At 43.6% G+C, this 18,958-nt stretch overlaps 1 protein-coding gene across 1 annotated transcript; it reads right to left on the reverse strand.

Annotated features, from left to right (window-relative positions):
* Positions 1-902: 902 nt before the first annotated feature.
* Positions 903-15,191, reverse strand: LOC131293536 (solute carrier organic anion transporter family member 74D). Its single transcript, XM_058321612.1, has 7 exons — positions 15,005-15,191; positions 9,657-10,145; positions 9,253-9,594; positions 8,085-8,744; positions 7,607-8,039; positions 7,338-7,543; positions 903-1,078 (listed from the first exon to the last, which is right to left on the reverse strand). The coding sequence occupies exons 1-7, from the start codon at positions 15,189-15,191 to the stop codon at positions 903-905; spliced, it is 2,493 nt and encodes an 830-aa protein (XP_058177595.1).
* Between the last annotated feature and the right edge of the window lie 3,767 nt (positions 15,192-18,958).

Below are 18,958 nucleotides of genomic sequence, written 5' to 3' on the forward strand. Positions count from 1 at the left end.
AAGGAAATCAAAAAGCAGGCGAACAGAGTAATGTTATGTATTATTAGAAAAAGTTTTGGTAATAAATAAACTTTTTTAAATACACAAATAACTAAATATGTATTGCAAAGATTTATTTATTTATTTTAACACTTTGTTGACGGGCGTTTTTTTCCCAAAACTAGCTGCTGTCACCGGGGTCCCCGGTAACGAACGACCGATCGAAACGGATACGACGAAACGAACCAAAAACCCGAATGCTCGACTGTGCAATGGTATGCGTGCAACGTACATGTCCGTCTTTCCGTCCTCAACGTTGAGTCAAAAACAGACGAAGATCTTCGTCTCCCGTCAACAAGGTGTTAAGAGCATGTTTCATGTAAAAAAAATCACCCAGCTTACCTTTAATGTAACCATAACGACAATTTCCGGATGGTAAAAACCCTATAATTGTTTTGTTCTTTCGAGGCAGTTCGAAAGTTGGGATTGAACGGCAAAAAACATTCAACCTTCGGTAATTTCTTCTTAATTTATGTTTAGAGGTGCTGTTATCAATTAGAGGTTGTTGTTTCAATTGGCTGTATCAGATGATGTCAATGAATCATCGCCTTGTGTTATTGGTTCGTTGAATTTCACATTAACCTTTGATTGCTCAACTTTCCGGGCTTTCATGGATGGAATAACATCGTTGCTTTATTTCTACCGAATTCTTACCGGGTCATTCTCCTCCTAGGATGAGGTCCCAACCCTCCCTCTCCCACCACCTGGGTGGGGGAGACGTAAATAAACAAGAAAATGCACCACCCCACGCATTGTGCGCCTTATCTCTTATTTGAAAATTAAAAAAAAATTAACAAGACACAAACAAACACAGAAGGTAATACATAATGTACATAGCTCACTGATGCAGGTCACGCTCCTATCTATCGAGTGTCCTGTTTGAACGCTTGATTGCTGATCGATTCCGGGTTAATTTTGTGGCTCTGCGACTGTTGCTGCCTTTGCTGTTGCTCAGCCATCTCCCGCTCTCCGTACAAATCCAACGTCTTGCCGTACCACCAAACGAGTCCGTCGAAAAATACCCCGACGGATGTGAGACCTGCGTGTTCAAGACAGGGAAAGCAGAGTAATTAGTGTCGAGGGTGTCAAGTTGAAGCTGTAGATGTATGATGGATTTCAATAAAAAGTGATATGGAAACGCCGTAGGAGAAGATAAGAACTCACAGCGAAGTTTTATGAAACAAATTTACGTTAATCAAAGTTGCCCTTAATGTAATGAAAAATTAAGTATGATCATAAATGTAGGAAAAACATATACAGTGCTGTTCTTCAATGTTTTAAAGTGGTTGAAGGTATCTTAAAAAATCAATTTAATTGCTTCAATAAAAATGAAACTACTTCATATACAAGTATCTAGTTTGAATTTGTTTGTATAAAAAACTGAAAGGTAACATTATTATTTGCTTTATCTAAACATAGTTTTGATTATATAAATTTACAAACGTAATATATAGCAGGTTTGGTTTAAAATTTAAAAAAATCCATACCCATTTTAAATATTCTAACCAACAAGGGACAATTAAAGAGACCTTACTTGTTCGACCCTTTGATTATTACAATTCAGGGTGAATTATAATTGCATTTGGTACCCTTTTGTTTGAATGGAAATACCTCTTTTATTAATATGGACAAACACACTGAATGTGTGGAAAAAACAAATTACCACATTTAAAATGATGAAAAGTATTCAGTAGCTGGGAAAATATCATAAACTTGTATTCTGCTTTTTATGTTCTTTCGTGTAGCTCTGGTCTTTTCAATCAGTACACATAAATTACATAATTAACCATTAGAACTATATTTACTATGACGATCACGTACACTTTAAAAACAGAGGTCCTTGGCCTAAAACTTAACGGTACATAAAACAGACGCCACGCGCGGCTCGTCCGTGCCCGATCCTCTACCGATCCCCAGCCGAAGTCCACTGGTCGACGGACGCTGCGCATTGACCCCGATGGATAGCAGGAACCCACATCAGCTGATAACGGCGAGTTATCAGTGAGTGGCCCAAAGCTTATCCATCGGGTCAGGTCCTATCACAACATCTCCCCCTTTTAATTCAGACGATACTCGTCGAGCCTACGTGGGGGTCTTCTAGGCCTAGAAGACCGGCGTGGCTCTTGTATCGGCTGCCGTCGTCTGCTAGTCACGAAAGGGACTGGACGTGGAGATGCAACCGTATCCGATGCGATGATTTGCTGCCCTGCAGGAGAAATCGGCCTTGTTTCCTGCGGCGCTGGATCGATGAGCAAATCCAACGGCAATCGGTTCGGCTCTACGGTATTACTAGGTGCATTAATTGGCGTGGCAGCACCGCGCTCTCTAAGCTGATTCAGGTGACGTCGATGCACCTTGCGATCCTCGGTCTCCACCTCGAACATCACCGTACCTAGTTCTCGTACAATCCGTGCTGGAACCCACCGCCAAGAGTTTCTAGCATACATCTTGGTATAAACGGCGTCACCGCTACCGAACCGTTTATCGCCCACTGGCGGTGCTTCCTTTTCTGCGGAGGGAGGTTTCAATAGTTCTAGGGCGGTCCGAACCTTTCGCCCCAGCATAGCCTCCGCCGGAGTTTGGCCATTTCTTACAACCGGGTTGGGAGTCATCCGATAAGATGCAAGGAAAATATCGAGTGATTCCTCTCGTGTGGCTCCACCTTCGTGGATCTTTTGCATTTTTCTTTTTAGCGTGTCCACGAAACGCTCAGCTTGCCCATTCGATTGAGGATGAAACGGCGCGGTTTTCACGTGGTCTATGCCGTTTCTACAACAGTAATCCTCAAACTCGGACGATACGAACTGGGGCCCATTATCGCTGACCAACGTTTCGGGATAGCCAAATCTTGCGAAGATGCCCCGCATCATCGCAATAGTAGCCTTTGTCGTAGTGCTACATGTCCTTACTACCTCTGGCCACTTTGTATGCGCATCAACCATTACCAAAAAGTAATCACCGTCAACTGGACCGGCATAATCGATGTGGATGCGCTCCCAGGGCTTCTTGGTAGCTGGCCAGGAAACGGGTTTCTCACGTGGGGAGGACTTCGATGCTACTGCACAGGCGTGGCATGTTTTCACGTACTCGGCAATGTCTCTATCGATGCTTGGCCAGTACACATAACTGCGAGCCACCGCCTTCATCCTTTGGATCCCTGGATGTCCTTCGTGCAGCTGCTCCAAGCAACGCCGCTGTAGCTTTCTTGGGATGACCACCCTCTCCCCGAACAAAATACTTCCCCGGAACGTGGATAAGGCCTCGCTTCTGTGGAAAAAGCGAGCCAAATCTTCGCCGTATGATTTGTCTCGCGGCCAACCTTCCATAATGTATTTTGTTACTTGCCGCAGTACCGGGTCGGATTCCGTTGCCTTCGCGACATCTCTAAAATGAAGCGGAAATAGGTTAATACAGTTTATTACAACGGAACTCACGTCCTCTTCCAACTCAGCGCTTGCAATGATGTACTCTGGATCTGGTTTTGCGTGCTCCCTTATTAGCCTTGAGAGCACGTCCGCGTTGCCAAATTGATCCGTTTTAACATATTCGATGCTAAAATCGTACAGTTGAAGCTGCAGAGCAAAACGCTGTAACCTGTTGGCTGTGTAAACAGGTATACCCTTGTTGGAGCCGAAAATGCGCAACAGTGGTCGATGATCCGTCTGCAACCGGAAATGGCGTCCGTACAGCATTTTATGGAATTTCTTAACGGCAAAAATGATCGCTAGACCTTCACGATCGATCTGACTGTACCCTGCTTCTGCCTTCGTTAGGGCTCGTGAAGCATGCTGCACCACCTTCATCGATCCATCAGCAAATCTATGGCTGATCGTTGCGCCTAGACCAACCGACGAAGCATCCGCAGAAACCACTATTTCCGCGTTGGGGTCGTAATGCGTCAGGAGCAGGTCGGAGGCCAGTATCTCTTTAAATTTCCGAAAGGCATCTTCGCACTCGCGTGTCCATTCAAATTGTGACTCGTTTTTCAGCAGCACATCCAGAGGGTACCGAAGGTCTCTCATCTTTGGAACGAACTTCCCGTAATAATTCACGGCTCCTAAAAAGGATCGTACTTCACTCACATTCCTTGGCGCCGGCAACTCGTGAATTACTGCTATCTTTTCGGGATTCGGTCTGAGACCCTGGCTATCAACGATGAACCCCAAATACTCAATTTGAGTCATTTTGAATGCACACTTTTCCGCGCGGATGGTAAATCCGTAATCTTCGATGCGCCGGAAAAGGTTTAGCAGGTTCTCATCGTGCTCACGCTCTGTTCTTCCTCCCACGACTACGTCGTCCATGTACCCGGATGTACGATTCAATCCGGCGAGCATTGCATCCATCAGCTGCTGGAATGCCGCTGGTGCAATCTTTATCCCGGGTGGCAGGCGGTTGTAATGGTATAGTCCGCGATGCGTATTTATCGTAAGTAACGGACGATACTGCTCATTTATTTCCACCTGCAGGAACGCGTCCGAAAGGTCAATTTTGCTGAAAAACTGGCACTGAGCAAGTGTTGCAAAAATATCCTCTGGAAGTGGTAGTGGATACTCATGGGACTGGAGAGCTGAGTTCAGGCCAGTTGAATAATCTCCACATATTCTTATACTGCCGTTCTGTTTCCTCACTACCACGATTGGGGCTGCCCAATCCGAATAGTCCGTTCTGGTGATAACACCCAAGTCTTGCAGGCGGTCTAGCTCTTTTTCCACAATAGCTTGCATCGCGTATGCAACCGGACGTTTGGGACAAAATACTGAACGGTGATTATCCTTCAGCCGCAGCTGAATATTTGCCTTAGTGCACAATCCACTTCCACTGAACATTTTAGGGAACTTGCTTTCCCATTTTAGCGCTTCTGTGCTTATCGCGTTACAAAAGTGGTCCATTGGCACCGACCCGAGCTGGAACTGCTCGATCGCATCTGCTCCCAGAAGCTGCAAGTCTGCTTGTATGACGCGAATAACGACGACCTTTGTCCTGTCGCCAATCGTTACCCTTGCCGTAAATTCCCCATCCAGCTGCAGCTGCGAGCCAGACGCCGTCCTCGCGCATACTCCTACCGGCTTCAATGTTGGCCTACCCAACTGGTCCCATGCACTCCGTCCGACCACCGTGATGTCCGAACCGGTGTCGAGCTGCATGCGCACCTTCTTGTTGCCGATCAGAAGGTCGACGAATTTTCTTGTTTGCGTCACCTTGCAGACGTTGATCGTTACAAAACGTGTCTCAACCGGAGTGCGCCTGTTCCATTTCTTGGATTTTCGCCGCTGGCGCCTACCGTTTTGTTGGTTGCAAAAACCCTCTCTATGGCCCGTTTTGTTACAGTCACGGCACTTATGTTGGGCATAAGAACAGTTTCTTGCCCAATGGGTACCTCCACACAACCAACAAGGCCCAGCCGGCTTGTCGCGAGTTTCTCGATACACGCCACGTTCTTGCCGCCATTTTCCTCCTTGATCTTGACCAGGCGACTGGTATCGCGGTCCTCTGGCCCTTAGTGCCAGGACGCGATCATTAGATTTTGCTGCAATCATCGCGCTGTCGACTTTAAGACTCGCGATCCGTTGACATTCCGCGGAAAGCTGCTCCAATGTCACGTCGTTTCGCTCCTCGATTCGAGACAGAAGCCTCGTTCGCACTTCAGCGTCGGCTTCGTCTTTCAATCCGCAAACGAGCATTAAACATTTAAATTGCTCTTCGCTCATTGCGGCAAGTTGAAAATTCACGCAGGAGCGGTTCACTCTGCAGACAAATGAAACTAAATCCTCGTTCCGCGACTTTGTAAGCTGCAAACAAGTGTATCGCTTACTAACGAGCGACTCTGCTTTCCCGAAAAGAGCTGTTAACCTTTTCGTAGTATCGACGAACGACAAGTCACGAGGGACACTCGGCAAGATAAAACTAGTGTACCGCGCGTACTCGGCGGGTCCCAGCTTGCGTATCAGCAAACGCACTTTAGCTGCATCGTCGAGGCGAGAGGCATCCTGCGCAAACAGATCCTCGTATCGTGCAAACCATGCACCGAAAGTTACGTCCGATTCCGCCTCGTAACGAAACTCCGTGATGCTACTCGATAAAGCATCCATAATCACCTCGGGATTGCTGGGAACACTATTTGTCGGCTGGGAAGGCTGTGATGCGGATTTCGGCTGCTGCAGCAATTGGGCGAATAACTGATGCTGTTGTTGCATCTGCTGCTGCTGTTGCTGCATCTGCTGCTGCATCTGCTGCTGCTGTTGCTGCATTTGCTGCTGCATCATCTGCATCATTTGGGCCAGCATCGCAAAATCAAAATTCTGCCCAGGCGCTCCGGATGACGCGGCAAAATTATTCTGCAATGGCTGCGCGGATGCACTTTGCAATGGAGGCTGAGTCCATGGCGCTTGGCTTTCGTTGGCGGGCTGCGCGGATGCGCTTTGCAATGGAGCCTGTGGCCATGGCGCTTGGTTTTCGTTGGCGGGCTGCAAATGATGTTGCCCAGGAACAAAACCACCAGAGCGGATCGCGGATGATCGACGCTCGTCCCCTTCCACTGGAAACTCGGATGCACCGCTTCCGTTAACGCTCATCCTTCGCCTTTTTGCCCGTGGACGCGGAATTTTGTCTTCACTGTGCACGCTCGTACCAAAAGTCTTGTGTCTTTAATGCACACGTTCACAAAAAGCGTTTTTTTTTTTTTCACTCGTCGCCACTTTTATGTTCTTTCGTGTAGCTCTGGTCTTTTCAATCAGTACACATAAATTACATAATTAACCATTAGAACTATATTTACTATGACGATCACGTACACTTTAAAAACAGAGGTCCTTGGCCTAAAACTTAACGGTACATAAAACAGACGCCACGCGCGGCTCGTCCGTGCCCGATCCTCTACCGATCCCCAGCCGAAGTCCACTGGTCGACGGACGCTGCGCATTGACCCCGATGGATAGCAGGAACCCACATCAGCTGATAACGGCGAGTTATCAGTGAGTGGCCCAAAGCTTATCCATCGGGTCAGGTCCTATCACAACACTGCTACTACTGTATACTTCATAAACCTCATCAGATGGTGTATTTTCAATCAGTAGGATAAGCATTTGAAGAGCAGCACTTCAAATGTCGATAAATGAGCCAACAAATAAATTATAATTAATAAGAAAACAAATATTATTAAAAAGATATCCACACTTCACCTAAGAGCTTGAAGAAATGTGCACAACCCACAGGTACTTCTTCGAACAACATTATTTTGAAGTTCAATAACAAATGTTTACTTTAATGAAATTGCAAATTAATGATTTCGAACTTACAGAGCGCCGTAATGTTGATATAATATCGGAACATCTTTTGATCGTATAGTTGACAGTTTCCACGCTTCCCACATTCCTCCGTCCACACCAGACACGTACTGTCGATGATGCGACCGTAAATGATTGGGCCAGGGATGAGGGCGAACAGACTAATCATCATAAGGATGAGTCCTTGCGTGAAGGATTTATCTTGCTTCGAAACGCACCTAGAAGAAGATCAAGTTTTTGTTAGTATACTGCTGTACAGCATATTACCGGTGTTTACTTACCGATAGTTCACCAAAAGATTGCCGATTCTACCGGAGGCACCGAGGCAGTTGATGATGCTGGAAATGATCGAAAAAAGGTAGAAACCGAGAGCACATCCCTTCAGGCATGCTCCTGGAACGAGCTTAGCCGCATACAGGACGCTATCCGGTGGGCTCGTCGTTGTTGTCGGCTCTGTGTCGATCGTTTCGGTAGCTCGCTTTCTTCGACGAGCCGCTTCAGCGATCGTTGTGGCGTCTGTCACCGTAATGGTATTGTCAGTGGACGGCGAAGCATCTTCCTTTTCCCCCATAGGATTCTCATCTGTATCCGCTTCTGATGGTCGTTCACCAGAGCCCGCTTCGATGTACCGCGAATCGTGTTGATCCCCATGGGTAAGCGTGTAGTTGACTGTGGTTTCGTTTCCCGCCAGAAGCTTTATTGTGTCGGCTGATTCTGGAGTAGTTAGGGGATGGTCCATGACAAAGGCGGTCGTTAGACCTGCGGCGCTGATCGTAACGGTTGACGTCTCTCGATAGGCTGCGGTTGTTGAGAAGTTCTCGTCTGTTACACCGGCGTGCGTTGTGTAGAAAGGATTCGTCGTCCGCTCCCAGGGCAGCTTCGTAATGGGCGAGTAGTTTTCATTTTGACACGAGCATTGATCGTAGTACTTCATGCTGGTGTTCCAGTTCTCGCATCCGGCGTGACAAGCGGAGAAGAATGTGATACCCGTGTCCTCCTGACAGATCGGGCTGTACGCGACACCATCGCAATGGCAACGGCTGTTGCACTCCGTCGTCAGGTTCAGCCGACCCTTCACCAGCGGCATCGTACCATCGGGACAGGTCAGAAAGAGGTAAGAGATCTGCCCGGCCATATAGCCCACCCCGACGATCACGTTCCAAAAGAGTAGCTTCCGAGGGGACGGCTTCTTCTTCGAGATGACGATACCGGAGATTAGGAAACCGGCCACCATGCCGAACAGGGTTATTGGCCCGGTGATGACGGTGGCGTTGGCCGTGGATTTGTGGAACTGCACCTCGATGTACTTGCTAAGGAAGGTGATGTAGCCGCTCGAGCCGAGAATGTAGAAAATCCCGGACAAAATGTTGAACATGAGCAGCTTGTTCTTGATCAAGCGCATCAGTGCCATTGGGAAGTCTACACAACGAGGAGAAAACATTTCGTTAGGTATCGTCAAGTAATTCCTTCATTACAATAGGATCATTTTAAGTAAATAAATAAATTAAACAAGAAGAAAAAGAAGTTTTACAACAACATACACCATGTAATGTGAACGAAGCTACACCGAATATACCGATAGAAGACCACTTTAGCACTTCAAATGTACTGCAAAAGATCTTCTCACTAACTAAAGTTAGAAATCCTCTTGAAGTGAGGTCAGTAAATTGACATATTTTTAAATAATCTTGTTAACGAAAAAAATCAAGATATACTTGCTTGGAATTGAAGTAATTTGAATCCGGAAAGTTGACTATTTAGAAACATACATTTAGATGTTCTCCAGGCAGAAAGATGGCTATGTGGAATTTCGTATGGCTTATTGCAGTACTTACTACAGATACTCCGTTAATGTACAGTGAGCTAAGGCTCAGCCAATTAAGCGGTATAGAAAAAGAAGGGAACGAATTTCCCCAAAACAGCTTACCATTTAGCTTGGGGAATTCCACGATACTCTCGACATAGTCGGACACGGGCTCTGGCGGAGCAGGGCGCACTTGCCGGGGTTTACTGAGACTTTGCTTCTCCTTGCCAAAGGCTTCCGCATCGTGCATCAGTATCACAGGCATGTTGGAGTTGGGCCGCTTTGCGTTCGGCGGGGATTTCTTCGGTATCTCCTTCGGGAACATCCCGATGAGAATGGCGAAAAAGAGCATCGCCACACCGAGCAATATCCAACCTAACCACCAGGCGCCCAACCACCGCGGATCAGAACTGTCGATGATGGGCGTCTTCGTTGGATCGATGTAGATCTTCAGCGCAAAGTATCCTACACAGAACACAGGGATTAGTTGAAAGGGCAAAACTGCTTGTCTGTGATGGGTTACTTACCGAGTGCGAACCCTACCACCGGTCCGAAGGTCCGCAGCGAGGAAGCGTACGCCAGCATGAGTGGCGTGTTGGTTTTCTTCGTATTATCGTCCAGATACGTCTGCCCGAGCGAGTAGTACAGCGTGTTACCGATGCCGAGCACAAACTGCGACATGAAGATCAGAATGAGCGGGATGACCGAGATCGTTTCGAGGCATTCCTTTGGCGAAGACGTGTCCAGGCACAGCCGGTTGGCACTCTTTACCGCGGTCTGGTTCGTCCGGATGCGCGCCTCGTCCTCTTCTTGCTCGCGGATGTACTCCTTCGTGAGCCGCAGCGCCTCATCGCCAGCACCGTAGATGAAGTGCGGCATGGCGAGGATAAAGCAGGACAGTGCACAAAAGACGACACCCCATGCAATCCAACGGGGACGATTTCGATGGCCTCCCACGTACGATAGGATCAACGAGAGAAGTATCTGCGATATTTCATTACCACTGAGGATGATTCCTGTACATCGGGAGAAGAAATTGATTGAATTTTTTCATCAATTTTTTTGGTGACTAAAAACCAGACAACGTGAAAACGCCAGGGAGGAGCTTTCCGTCGGCCACACAACGTGTAAGTTTAAGCAGGTTTTAACTTATAATATACATAACAATTTAATAAAAAATATTATAAAATCATGCAAAAGAGGATATAAGAAAAAACACTGTTGTTCAATTATATTTTCTTAAGCGAAATAGACCAAACATCCTTTCAATGCTTAGAATAGACTTAAAACGGGCAACAAAAATATTCACCATAGAAAAATAGATACATTGTATTCGTCTGCATTCTTAGAACATTGAATGAATGAGACAAAATGAATACACCTTTTCACTATGTTTTAAGAAATTTTGAAAAAGAAAGAAATGTCGCTGCTTTTCATGAAAAAAATACGAAAATGTCTCTGATGTAAAATTTGTAGAGCTATAATTATTCCTCAAAGAAGAAAAATGAGTTTCTCTTACTTCGAATAAGATAAATTTCAGTGATGTAATAATTCGAGGTTTAATGTCCAGGATTTTATTATTAATGCAATAACTCTCAGTCCTGGGTGGAGAATCGAAGCATCCGATCTTCAGTGTCGGTAATGTTTCAACACGGAAGAATTAACTTGTGGAGATATTTCCTTTTTTTCCTTCGTTGAAGTATGGAGACAAACGTGTTATCGCGCTATTTTGTATAAGTTAGACTTTTTGTAACAAAAACTGAATACCATTAAGTGTGAAATGAACGCCGGCTGAACAAGAGATGTATTTTTTATACTAACACCAACAAATTGACTAAATGTTTCACACATTTTTTTTCGTTATTTAAAAATTTTTATGTTGAAACTGCAACGTGAGTAGGTAATAGCAGTGAAAACTCAATTTATCGAATTCCACAAGGGAGGGGGGACTAAAAAAAATAGTGTTTTATTTGCCGTTCCACTGTGAGAGTGACCGAATTCAGTGACCGTTTGCTCTTCAAATTTAAATGTCTTGTTTCATATTCTCTTACAATCATTTTGTTGTCTTCATCAGGAAACCTATAAAAATGGAAAGAATAAATCCATAGAGATCCCGATCTTTATAAAAAAAACGACGTATCTTTTTTTCATAAAATGTCGTTTATTGTGCGTGTTACATAAATATTATTATGTTTCTATTTGTACACATTTTTACATGCAACAATCAAAAACGTTTAGCTTCAATCACAGCATCATTGTTTCCAACGATGTAGATTACATAGTTGGAGAAAAAACATAAAACAGAGATTTCACCCTTTAGTCGTGAGAAAAACTTACAATTGAATTATTACAGTAAAATTTTCTGAAAGTTTTATTTTAAGTTAGTTAGAAACGAATATTTGGTTGAGGTTGAGTAAGTTTCAATTAATATGTAATGGTTTTTCATATAAAAACATCTAAATATCAAACAAAAGAATCAGTAAGTCCCTTACATACAAACTTATTCGTTTTGCCTGTTTCCAAATTCATCTGCTACAACCAATTTCTAGCCAAGTTCGCGGTTATCACTTCTAGAAAGAATCTGCCATTAGTAGATCTGAATTGCCCCGAAAGTCCATTTCAGAGAAAGACGCGGTTAGGCTATTTTGGATCAGAGTTTAGCGATAACATTACTCTACCAAAAACAAAACCAACTGTATTCGTTATCATCAGCGCCACAAAACTCAACATCCGATCACTCGCGTTAGTGTTGTGTTAAACTCGGAAGAGTAAAGCGGCTAGAGCAGTTGTTCCCTCGCTGAAAAATGGCGATAAGCATAGTTTTTGTGTTACTGTTTTACAATGTTCTGTTTTGGTCAGCTCAGCCCGCTGCGGCTAGTGGTGGTGATGAAAAAGAATTAATTCTGGATAAGTTAAAGGTTTTGCAGCAAAAACTGGATAATATAGAGCATTCGATGAAGGTGATTAGTATTTTTATTTTATTAAGGTGTTAGCCAACTCAAAAAATGCAGAATAGTATTAAGCAAGTTACAATTTGTTGCAGGAGGAAAAACAAGCTATACAAGTGAGAGAAGCAACCATGCAGAAAAAACTTAGCAAATTCGAGGCCAGACTGGGCATCTTGGAAGATATTCTGCGAGATGTGAAAACAACAGCGACCGATACGCAGGATAAGTTGGACGAACTGGAGAAAAAGTTGTTTCCGTCGGAGAACAACCAAACTAACCAAGGCGTAATCTACAAATCATGCAAGGAAGTGCCGACAAAAGTTTCGGGCAAATATGAGATCCTACTCGAGCATAATCAGAAACCATTATCAGTGTATTGCGAGCAGACTGCGTACGATGGTGGATGGATCGTGTTTCAGTATAGATTTGATGGACAAGTAGACTTTTTCCGCAACTGGACGGAGTATCGTGACGGCTTCGGAGATCCTGATGATGAATTTTGGTTGGGGCTTAAGTACGTGCACAAGCTTACCTCAGCCCGAAGACACGAACTAATGGTCGAGGTGAAGGACTACCATGGAAACTATGGATACACGCACTACGATCATTTTGCGATCGGTAATGAAAGTGAGGAATTTCAAATTAAAGATGTTGGAAACTATGACGGAACGGCAGGAGATGATTTCATACACAAAGTGGGGTATAGCTTCACTACGAAGGATAGGGACAATGATAGGTGGCAGTCGAATAATTGTGCAGTGGATCAGCATGGCGCTTGGTGGTACAGCGCATGCAGCTTTTCTAATCTGAACGGACCCTACGGAAATCCTCCTACAAATCGCGATAAAGCAATGACATGGTTCGAATTCAAATCCGACTCTCGTGCTATGTCCTATTCCCGAATGATGATACGGGAGGTCGATTAAAAGTTTCATGGTTGTATTTTCTATTAAAAACTATCTGAAGTATCTGAAGATCTGCTGAACAGGAATCACTAAATCTGCACCGATTATAGAATGGGTTTACTACTACTTTGATTGGCAATGAGTGTAGTTGTATTATTACTCTGAGCCTGTACAAGTGTTAAAAAAAACGAATTTTAACGAAACGAAGCCCGATAACTTAACAACTGTATCGTAAATGTAACAAGAAGATCACTAGGTATAGTTTTTGTCCAATAACAAATTGAAACTGTTCAGATTAAAAAAAAAAACGGATTACTATAAACAAATTAATATTGTCAAGGCAATACAAGAAAAAGTACGAAGAGTTAAATGTTGTTGTTTTGCCTTCGTTTTGAAGAATTAATGTCACTAATAAAACATATGGACCATATTGATAATTTTGTTTTTTAAATTGAGATTCACATTGTTTGTATTTTAGAGTAGACTTAATTAAGCGTGTCGTCAGAATCATTACCATCAGCCAACAAATGGATGCGAATGTTCAAGTAATCTATGAAGCTTTTCAATTAAACGTAATATCATCTTGTCCTGAAGCATTTAGCTCATTCAAGATAGTCGGAGTTATATGCTGTTAGAGATCATATGATCAAAAAATAGTAGTCAAAACAGATGATGGTTGTAACTTAATTAGCTTAGATGCAACTCCACACATTGACCGTAGCATCCAAATATAACTGCAAATTTTAATTCGGTCAACAACAAATCACGGTTAAGCATATTCAAATCTCAATTTACAAGTGCTTAAATTGGAGCCAACATGGTGGAAAAATGTATATTTTTAATTATAAATTGCAACAAAAGTAAACATTTGCTCAATGGCACATGAAAACACTCATTTAAAGGTAAGGAAACGAGTGGCTCTATCAATCGATTAGAAAATCATGTACAACAATTTGCTGCCTAGCATTGAAGGCAATCAAACAATTAATCGATCAATCAATCAAGTGGCGCTAAAGCCTTTGAATCCTTTTGATTAGAAATGCTGACATAAGAAAAAAGAGACAAAAAACAAAAAAAATGAAGGTCTAAAATATAATATGAATTGTAGAACAAACACAGGTCTTCAGTATCGTTTTGAACTCCTTCATATATCTCCTTACCCTTAATTTTATAAAAATAACCACACAAACATTAGTTTTATTGACAATCTTAGCATCCATTAAACAACATGTTTTATTTACAGCTGCTGAACGACACGGAAAACATTCAATTTGGTTTACTAGCATTGACATACGGAAGTACTTTTTTTTATCAATCAGTCGCAATCAGCTGTTTACAAATCGATAAGGGCATTTAATTAATCGCATGGTGCATATTTGTTGAACGGAGCGAGCACAAAGGGCACACAAACCTTTACCAGGGGGTTGTTGAGCCTTAGCCTACTGTGTGGTGTTTGCATACCGATTCCGGAGGCTAGCTGGACGTTTGTCTGATACACCATAGCTTTTATCATTTGGTTGGAGATCCCCTGCTATCGTCGGGTTGTTGACTTTTGCCTGGAACACCTTAAGCGTGCCCAAAGTTATTCGTGAAGTAAAATGACAGATCATCCAAAATATTGTGGTAGGTAACCTTTTAGTTTATGATAGGTTAGTACTGTAAGTAACCGGTGATGCCATAAAGCATCAGAAACATTTGAATAGTGATTCCCGATCAGTTGCAAATGCAAACAACCCTCTAGACACTCTGCGAAGCCCTTGAACAGGAGTCTAGGGCTGAGGGATTAGGTAAAGTGTACCGCCAATCGAGGTCCAGACACGTCTGACGAACGCACCGGAGATAAAGCCGGGCACCCTGATAGTGTAGTCGATAGCGAATTGCAACCTGTGCCGAATGTTCGACGTGTACTGAGATAATGTAGGTGGATAGCGGGTGGCGATGTGGAGTGGTTCAATCTAATCTTGACTTTTTTGCTATGGGTGTCAGATACCCAACCCGGTCACCCCCAATCATTTTGCTTACCGGTGGTCGAGGACGGAATTTTGAATCGTTTCTCCAACGTCGTAAGCGTGATGACGAAGTAGATGTACGCCATCGCTTGCACGGTTCCGAGAAAGCCGTAGACCAGGATGAACGACTTCGGGGTGGCAAAACGCTGCAGCCAGGCTGGATGCCAGCAGGATATGCCGCAGAGATAGTTGGACTTCATTGTACTGAACAGTTGCACTGTGGCTTTTGGAATATCACTTAACGAGCGCCTTCCACTGGACCGTTAGACGCACTAGAACTAAATACTGCGAACACTTAATCACTACCTAAATTTTCCAGGAGTTCTATCCTAGCGTTGGATTAGAGCTACAAAACCAAAATCACCACTTGTTCAGCTAAGGTCGTTCCCCGGAATAATGCACCAGCTTTCCGATCACGTTACGAAAGTCCCGGAAATCACTATCACTTATCATGGCGCCCCACGAACGACTCTGGGAAAAATTGAATCGTAACGCGGCGGGCAACAGTTAGGCGACCGTTTGAGTTAGGGTAACCAAAGACCTGGCAACCCAACTGGCCCGAGGTCCGCTATCCGAATGATCCGGTACTGACTGCGTTCGACACCGCGGAGTCCTACGGCCCTTTCAAGATACGCCACGAATGCGAGATAATCGCAGATTCCTTATCGGAAACCCCCCTCAACTCCAACAAAGGTACTGCACCATTAGTCCACTCTTCACCCTTACACAGGTGTTACCACCGTGAGTGCGCACCTTTCGGACGCCTCGTATTTTGATGAACGATGCTGTTGACAATGCTCTGCTGAATGGTCCGATAGGTCCGGTCAATAGGACTGATTACTGGAGCGACTGGGCCTATCTGACCGTCAATCCCCGTAGCCACGGGCGGCAGTATCTCTCATCCGGTAGTTCTTTTTGCTTTAGCCAATGGGTTCATATTTAGGGTAGTATAGCGGGATGGGACAGTTATCATGTCATGTCAGCAAAGATGGCAAAACAACAGCAATTGTTGGTACCCGCTCTAGATTTTTCTTACCGACGACACGCTTCCCCATTAGAATTGGTTTATTGATACGGCACAACGCAAACGTCATACGACATGAATGCGATAGGCACCTAAGTGTGTGTTTTTTTCACTGTTGGTGTGATCAATGATTGGAAGGATTACATGCGATCCGATAAGAAATAATTACAGATAAATTTCACACCGCCAAACTGTCGAGGCAAGGGTTCATAGCACCTTGATAAGCACTGAAGGTCTCCAAACGCGTGGGATGAGATAAAAGGGGGACCCGAAAAAGCTGTTGTGGGCGATTGATTTCCTGTCATCTGGTGTCTGATCCATAACTAAGTGGAGGATGCCTATTGTCGATCCAATCATTCCTTCGCCGGCATAATACATTTAGCCGAGGAATGTTTCTGATGTCTGAGAGAATTTAGCATCTTTGCAGAAATGATCTACGCCACGGAACGAATGGGAGTAAGTTTAGCTTCACTATCACGAGTTACGATCTTTTCAAAAAATATATATATACAAAATATTTTCGCTAGCATTGATCCATACATTAGCAATTTTTTTTACGCGATTAAATATTGATTGTGCAATAAAGATGAACTGAACTTTCGCCAATTTTTATATGACTTTGCACAATTTATGATGCATTGTCTTTCTAGAAACATCGTTTGGAATTATTTTATTCATTTTGCATGACCATCATACGTAAAGCTTTTTTATTAACGCCTCTTTTTGGAACCTGTTCCGTTTTGTTTTGTGCTTGTGCAAATTGTTAAACCAAACCGTGAACAGTTAAGGCTAAGACGAGTCAACGATGACGTTGCTGGTGCTTCATTAGCCACCTTCATATAACCTTTTTTGTGGTCTTCCAATGGGAAAACTAATCGTCAATTGGCTAACCAACTCAATGGGGTTTGGTGCTGATCGTTAGGCTCGCGAAGAACGGTGATGTTTACACACTTCACACAACCGGTTTTCTAATTTCTATGTCAGTTCTACCATTTGGGTGACTATACTGCGTCAGTTCGTGTGGTGCCATATTTTCGTGTGTGGAATTGGGAACACAACAAGTTTCAATACTACTCGAGGGCTTCGGTCATCTGGGACACTGCGTGATTTCAATGAAGGCCGAGTTGAATGGCATTTGAGTAAAAGTAGATGCTCCGAGGGAGCTGGTGCTGAAGTAATGTGCGCTGTCACCTTGTTTACGAAACGCTAAGCCATCGAGAATGATCGACGGAGTTTTATTCTCTTGTAAAATTTCGAAGGAACAGAACATAGAACATTTCATTCGAATGTAGAGACATTCGCATTACAAAACTAGAAGATTTAGATATTCTACTTTTTGTTTACAAAAGTAATTCTGTAAAATAAGCAAATAATTAGAGCTTCGCGGTAATTTTTTCGCACATCGAAACCCTATGTGCTCTGAAAGTAGCCATTATTGTATTGCAGACTTTGACCTGCGTGTCGGTTGTAGTTGATCGCTTTGGATAAAACCTAATTCTTTCCGGTTGCATTTATTTTTGTTGCTAACTCTTCCCTTCCACAAACTATCATTAGTGACACGGCGGATAACCCTCACGGCTAGGTTTATCGGTTGACACAGTCCTATGCAATCATCAGCCGGCACGAGGTAGAACATTCTTTCTGCAGTCACGTCGTTTAGCGAAACATACACGTGGGACGCTGCGGGCATGACTGAATGCGAACGAAACGGCTTCACTTTTGATCGCTTAAAAAGTGAGAATTGAAAAAACGAGACATCAGCGTCACAAGCGTCACTCTGTAGTCCCTCCCCTGCGGACAGTAATTTCACACCATTATCATAATCACATCAGCACATCTGCGAATCGCGGCGTTTTCGTTGCGAAACGGAAGTAGAATGAAGCACAGTACAATGGAGCCCGGGGACGGCTGTCGGATAGTAATTCGACCACTAAAATCCCGAACGACCAACGAGCGTGTGGAAACGAGAAGTGTGAATTTGATTTAAAAATTGTTTGGAACTGGCGTGTTTTCTAAAATACTTGCAAAAAAGATGGCATTGGGGTTCGGTTATATTATTTAAATGATTTGAATTCCACTTTGTATTAAAAGAAATGATGTATAAACCTCAAAGAATTAAACACAAATCAAAGATGGTTAAATTGAAGACGACATGCTTCGTTCGATTCACTTTGTGGCACACTCTTTGCATAACACTATCATCATTTCAGCAGGGCAACGACACTCCATCATCTCGAAACTTCACCCAGCGAGGTACACAGGGCGCGAAAGCTGCTCGACAACTTATCTGAAAAATGACTCCGCAGTGACTGACCTAAATGCGATCGATCGTCGATCATCAACATCGGCCAACATGTAAGTTTAGCGCAAATGTGCTACAACGGCAGCATAAAGCTACCCACACGGCCTTAAATAAATTTGCGCGCGCGTATGCTTCCTCTTCAGCGCGCGTCGCGTTTCAAACTGACGAAGTGTGCTCGGTCCAGCGGATTCATGCATCTGATCCGATCGTTCCAGGTAACGCAGATTCATGAATCCGCGCGTGGAGTATTTCGCTCTCGAAAGAGAGGCAAAGAAAAGGCGCGATATTTGCTTTTGGAATCTGGAATTTTAAATCGTGAATCTTTTATTTGCTATAAGAATCTAATCCGATTAGAAGAAATTGCTTTAGTACACTGCACTTTTATCGAAATGCCTACATTTCCATCAGTCGAATCTTTTGTTTTGATACGGGTTTATGGTAATGAATGTAATTAAAATATGTATAATATATAAAAATAGACGAATGAAGATGAAAGAAGTGAAAACCTGTAAACATTTGATGAATAAAGGTGAACAAGGGGAAACAAAATCTCGATAGAACTGAGGTCATAAAGTATAGTAGCATAATTAGCTATTTCTCGATGAATGGAATGAGAGATATAAAAAGTGATAATTGTAACG

Source organism: Anopheles ziemanni, chromosome 2, assembly GCF_943734765.1.
Source record: "Anopheles ziemanni chromosome 2, idAnoZiCoDA_A2_x.2, whole genome shotgun sequence".
In the NCBI taxonomy this organism is placed as follows: Eukaryota; Metazoa; Arthropoda; class Insecta; order Diptera; family Culicidae; genus Anopheles; species Anopheles ziemanni.

Bases quoted from the DNA above. Each gene is read 5' to 3' on its own strand.
- LOC131293536 (XM_058321612.1), bottom strand. From the start codon at position 15,191: ATGAAGTCCAACTATCTCTGCGGCATATCCTGCTGGCATCCAGCCTGG. The intron at 8,745-9,252 runs GTAAGCTGTTTT...CTCGTTGTGTAG, and splicing joins GGAATTCCCCAAGCTAAATG to ACTTCCCAATGGCACTGATG. The intron at 8,040-8,084 runs GTCTAACGACCG...TAACTACTCCAG, and splicing joins CGTTACGATCAGCGCCGCAG to AATCAGCCGACACAATAAAG.